The 5,736-nt window shown below is 48.8% G+C and overlaps 1 protein-coding gene across 1 annotated transcript; it reads right to left on the bottom strand.

The window, feature by feature from the left end:
- Positions 1 to 2,226: 2,226 nt before the first annotated feature.
- Positions 2,227 to 5,275, bottom strand: PMAIP1 (phorbol-12-myristate-13-acetate-induced protein 1). Its single transcript, XM_085213656.1, has 2 exons — positions 5,076 to 5,275; positions 2,227 to 4,862 (listed from the first exon to the last, which is right to left on the bottom strand). Exons 1-2 carry the CDS (start codon positions 5,125 to 5,127, stop codon positions 4,735 to 4,737), a joined length of 180 nt encoding a protein of 59 aa, XP_085069782.1. The 5' UTR covers positions 5,128 to 5,275; the 3' UTR covers positions 2,227 to 4,734.
- Positions 5,276 to 5,736: the final 461 nt, after the last annotated feature.

Raw genomic sequence — 5,736 nt, 5'->3', positions numbered from 1 at the left:
TCCATGTGCCTCTGCTGTGGTTATTCATGGACCGATCTAGATTTCCGCATTATGTCCGGCTTTCCCTCAGCCTGCTCTGCTCTGGGCCCTGCACACCCAAGGCCCTCAGCCGCTCTCACACTCCTTGCCCTGCAGAGCCTCACCACCATGACAGCCCTCCTTTGGGCGCTGTGTGACAGCTTTATGTCTGTATATTGTGGCACCCACCCTGCACCCGGTGCTGGAGGTGAGGCCGCCCAGCATAGAGGGGACAACCCCTCCCCTCACTGGATGGCAGTGCTGGGCCTGAGGCACCCAGGGTACGGTCAGCCAAGAAAGAAAACCCCTTCTGATGCCAGTAAGCACCCTCTCCCAAAACAAGGAGTTTCCCTTCCATCCGCACCATGTAAACCTTGCCTGGAAGCAAGTTTCCCAGCAGTCAGAGTATTTTCTGAACTTAGCCAATAATAGAATCAGAACCTTCTTGCCTTTCTGCTGATGATGCCATGTGTGTGGCCTCACCTCTCTGAATCAGTTTGATACTGCTGAGCAAACAGGCTCAGGAGTTCTACCATTTTCCCCTTCCTGGTGATGTGCCTTCCATGTCTTGCTGCTGCTCCAGCGCAGTGCTGGGGAAATCCTGACTGCTGTGGGGGAAAGGGACTGCCTCGGTTCCTCCTCCAGAGAGACATGGAGCAAACGTGGCCTTGTTCTCCACCACAGCTCGGTCATGTCCCCTCGAGGAACACAGAGGAGAAGGAAACATGGCCATGAATCCATGCTACACAGTGGAGGTGTCTGTGTGCCCAGGTCAGATTCTGCAGCCTGGAGCCAAAGGGAGGAGAAACAAGGATGATAATGCAGGGAAACCCAAATGGCACAAAGCCATGTGATGGCAGCAATACTCGGGTTGCCACCAGCCCCAAGGCCTCTCCCCAGCTTTATCCAGTACTCTGAGAGGCTCATGGACAGCTGAGATTTGTATCACCAAGAGACAGTGCAGGGGAAGGGCAGGCAGTAGCTTTGGTACATTCATACCATTGTCCAGACAGCACTGGTGCACTCAGGCAAAGCCCCATGTTTGCAGCAATGTCAGACCTATTGCATGCTGGCTTCCTGCCACTTGCTTTTTGGAAAACCTTCTGGCCAAAAGCCAGCACACCGCATTCCACTGCTGCTCCATCCCTGCAAACACACATCATGACCTGGCACGGTCTCGTCCTGATGTGAAAGGAAAACAAGAAAATAAGTCACTTCCAGAGCGTATGCTAAAAGTACACATCAGTGTATGAATTGTTGCTTTCTGAATGACCTAGAATAACATCCAGGGGGAGTGTGCTCTCTGTTATCTGTTGTCTAGCAATTTGTTTATGAAATACCACTGGTGCATCCAGCCCCGCGCCGGCTGCTAACACGAAGTCGATTCTCGCCCAGCTGAGCACAGTGTAAACGTAATCCGGCGGCATGTGTAGGGTCAGGCACGGGGTGTTGGTGGCTGGTTGTGACACCAGGTGCTTGGGGTGAGTCAGAGCCCTGCAGACAGCAGCGCTGTGCTCAGCTGGGAGGTGGGGGCTTTGTGCCCCATAGGGGCAAGTTGCTGCATGGCACCATGATGCCTTTACTTTTTTGTCATTTTTTTTGTCATTTACCAGATTCAGAACCTTTGGTCAGAGTTTTATCCCTCTTTAGTGCTGGGAACATGTGTCCTGTGTGGCATTGTGGGCAGCATCTTGTGTTCTCCATGTCCTTGGACCTCAGCTTTGAGGAGGAAGCTCTGTGCCACCCCTTGCTATTCCCTCATGGTAAGCAGTGTGGAATTTCACCCCTTTCAGAGCTCTAGCATCAGACTTCAGAGAAATTAGAAATCTGGCCTTGGTGAAACACAGCATGTCCTTCTGCCTGTATCCAAAAACAAAATAAACTCCCAAAACTCAGCTTCAATGTTTGCCCTTCATTGGTGCCCGAAGATTCTCTGACATAAAGCTGCAAGTCTCTGGTGGTGGTAATAGTGCCCCTGGCATAAGCAGACTTCTAGAAAATACTAGAACAGGTGCCTCGATGTCTCATTTTGAAGTTCATGGGTACAGTTATGTGTTGTTATGTATTGTTCCTCTTAATGCTGCTCTTCCAGCATGAGTCTGCTGTTGCTTTGGTGTGTGCCCTCTGACTTGCACCTATTTGGAAGGAATTTATGTAATATGATTGCTCATTCACAACCCTCAGAAAAACCAAAGTTATAACAATGACTTGGGGTTTTTTTGCTAGCACTTCACATTTATTATCTCAATAAGAATTCAAGACATACATGCATGGGGCATATAGGGAAATAATCTGCCCTCAAGAAAAATAAACCCGTGTTGATACATCATATAATAGCAAATGCTCTGGGGAAGCAACAAAAGGAAATGTGGGGAGGACACTGCAGGCTCGTGTACTGGCACTGATCACCTGGATACAGATGTTTTCCTGAGCTCGCTGGATGCTAGCACTTGACAACCCTTGAAAAAACATAAAAACATTTCACAAAAAGCAAATAATCCTTACAGATCTAGGCAGAAAAACACTTGCACTGGTATTTCATGCAGATGCCCCCATCATAATGCATTTATGAGGACACCTTTTTATTATTATTTTTTATAACATTTGTGTGTGCTACAGCTTGAATTACAGCCCAGACCCCGTGAACGGTGTGCCTAATTTCCTGTAGAGTTTCAAAGCAGCATGCACGATGCAGAAGACCTTTATCCAAATACATTTCAGCTCCTGATATAAATGCTGTGTGCTCCTGAGCCAGGCACAGCCCGCGGGATGTCACCAGGCCATGCAGCACTGCTGTTTCTATTGATTGCGGGGCAGGCAACCTTGCTGAGCAGCACACTGGTGTTTAACCAAAACTCTTTGCATATATTTTATACCTGGAAAACTGGTGTCTGTAAATGTTGGTGAAACATGTTGCTTTCCTACACGAAGATGAATTACAGCTATTCCTGCTCCTGCTTAGTAGTCAGTGCCAAGGAGCAGCAGCCTCGCACAGCTGATTGTGGCAGAGCAAGTAAATCTGTGTCAGCTACGTCATGGCAGCTTTGCAAAGGCAGAGGCAGGAAAGCGAGCTGAAACACGCGGTATCAATAAAAACAGAAAATCACTACCAGGCAGGAAAAACTGAACTGGAATTCAGGAGGTGCAACTACACACACTTACGCAACACACATACAGTTGCATACCAAAGCAGAGCTCAGCTAGAGAAGCAAGCGCGTGGCCTCAGCTGACTTTCTGTGCTACATCTCCTGAAGGAGATGGGTATTCTGTGCGTCTCTGAACACTGTCTGAAGAGGTAGTGACAAATGTCAACAGCTATGGCCGTTTTATTTCTAGTGTGCACCCTTGAAAGAACACTGTTCAGGAGCAGAGGTGGCACATGTCTGAGCTGTGAGCTTAGTGCGGCTCCTCTGGAGCCAGCAAGGGGAACTCCATGTTACAGCAGCACATTGCCCCTCTCCGGGTGCTGCGGCAGCTCCATCTTTCCGGAAACAAAATGAGGGTGCCATGAAACGAAAGAGAAAGTACAAGTACAAGGGAAGGATCTTCCCTTAAAGAACTACTGAAGATTGCGGCTGCTTTCCTATACTGACTGTAACAATCCGTTTTATGATTTCTTCAAAGAGAGGCAGCTGCCTTCTTTGAAGAAATGACAATCTGAAGAAAATTCAAGTTTTGACTCAGATTCAACTTTGTGGTCTATTGATGAGTTATTGTGCTACTTAGAAAAACTCACAGTGGTGTTGTATTGTCATCAATAACTTCTTTTCAGTGTTGGAAGAAACCTTCCGCCCAATGCACATACCTCAATATCAGTATTTGTATAATACACATTCATATCACTTATTTAATGATTACTACATTATGCTCCCCTCTCTAATGTGAGAAGTACTTCCTATACAGCCAGAAAACATAATGCTTTCTTCTGGTTAATATGAAGTATTTCCATCATGTTTTGAGCATTTGTTCGTACTACTCTTTGAGCCTAAAAAAGTGGCATTCACTTAACAGTTCTGTGAAATACTCCTCTCATACAAGGGGGCTACACATATTTATATTTTAAATTTTATATATATGTAATATATATATGCAAATATATACATATATATAATATATAGACTAGAACTATGCAACATCACGTTAATTCACAGAATTGCAATTTTTTTTTTTTTATCCCCAAAGCCACTTGCTACAACAAATAACCTTTAAATTAAGGCAGTGGTTTTAATGAACAAATGAGATATCCCCAGCACCACCACTTCCCCGTCCAGCAGAATCCAAGCTGTAGAAGATAAGAGCAGTCCGAACCTCAACACCAGCTTTCACTTCGTGATTTGTGCCCACGTTCCACAACCCTTAGTTCTTTCTCTGCTTCGGAACCTTCTGTCCACAGCTCCTGGTGGGACGTGGGATGTGAAGGCAACAAGGGAAGCAGGGTTCTCACAGGGTTCACCAGCCCCGAGAAGGACAAGTCCCAACGTGCACCACGATCCCCCTGCAGCGCAACGAGGGGCTGCGCTCATCACTTTTTCCCACTTGGCATCCATAAAGCATAATAATGCTGTAACACTTCCCAAAGGAATCACGTAGCGACAGCCATCCTTCGGTGGCTCCAGGTAGCAAAACACAAGTCAAAGAGCTTTCTCTGTCTCCCAGTGTAAGTGAAATCTCTCGTTCCAGATCTGCAAAGCCGAAATTTCCCCTCTTTTTTTTTTTTCAGCACCGCGGGCGCGGTTTCTTGGGGCAGAAAAGTTTCGCGATGAGGTTCAGGACTTTCTGCTGTAGGTCCGCCTTGTCGCCGATCTTGCGCAGCTCCAGTGCGCACTCAGCCACCGCGTCCCGCTCTGCAGAACACGCGCAGGGCGATGGGGATTTAATTCTAACGAGGTCTTTTCCAGATAACGATATCGGGGAAAAAAAGAAGAAGGTAAAGAAGAAAAAGGAAAAGGAAAAGGGAAAAGCATGTATCAACCCTTCCCTCGCCCTCCCCCCCCCCAAAAATAAAAAATAAAAAATAAAAGAAAAAGAGAGACCCCTCTCCCTTCGCTCTTCCCAACCTGCAGGCGCGGCGGGCGGCGCAGGTTTGCGTATCGTCCTGCCGGGCATCATCGCGGCAACAGCTCCGCACGGTTCGGCTTGGTTCGGCTCAGCTCCTCTCCGTTCAACGCGGGTCGGCGGCGGAGGGCGACTGCGGGCAGGCGGGGCGAAGCGCGCCCTAAGAGCGGAGCGCGGCGGGGTTTTCCCCTCTTTTGTGATGACGTAACGAGCAGCGCGGGAATCCCTGCCCCCTAACCCCTCACCCCCCCCCCCTCCCCCCGTGGCGGGAGCGTGTCGGAGCATGCCCGGGCCGGTGGCAGTGTGCCGAAATAAAGCGGGGTGCAGAGCGTGGAGGGATGTGTTGTGTTGCGGGGAAGGGGATGGGTATGAGGGATGGAAGGCTGCGTCTTCTGGAAGGGAAAGGAGGAGGGAGGTGTGCTCGCGTTAAAAAAGAGTGGAGGGATGCGGTGGAGTGCGTGGGCAATGAGGGGGGGAAGGAGCGTGCTTGGCACGGAGGAGTAGAATGTGCCTGGGCGAGCAGCAGCCGACGATTGAATGTGCCTATGGTGGGCAAAGCGATGCGAAGGGACCTCTGCCTACTTTGTACTCCTGGCATAATTTTCTAAGGTTGGTGACCTTGTCCTCAAACCAGGTGGAGCAAAAGGAGCTGACCCACGCCTG

This window comes from Meleagris gallopavo, chromosome Z, assembly GCF_905368555.1.
Source record: "Meleagris gallopavo chromosome Z, MGAL_WU_HG_1.1, whole genome shotgun sequence".
In the NCBI taxonomy this organism is placed as follows: Eukaryota; Metazoa; Chordata; class Aves; order Galliformes; family Phasianidae; genus Meleagris; species Meleagris gallopavo.
Note: the sequence above shows the minus strand (reverse complement) of the source record. Positions and strands in the feature narration are given on the sequence as shown.

What these genes read in the sequence shown, in the direction of transcription:
- PMAIP1 (XM_085213656.1), bottom strand. Translation starts at nt 5,127, where the DNA reads ATGATGCCCGGCAGGACGATACGCAAACCTGCGCCGCCCGCCGCGCCT. An exon ending in GCCGCCCGCCGCGCCTGCAG is followed by an intron (nt 4,863 to 5,075) that starts GTTGGGAAGAGC and finishes CGTGTTCTGCAG; the next exon opens with AGCGGGACGCGGTGGCTGAG.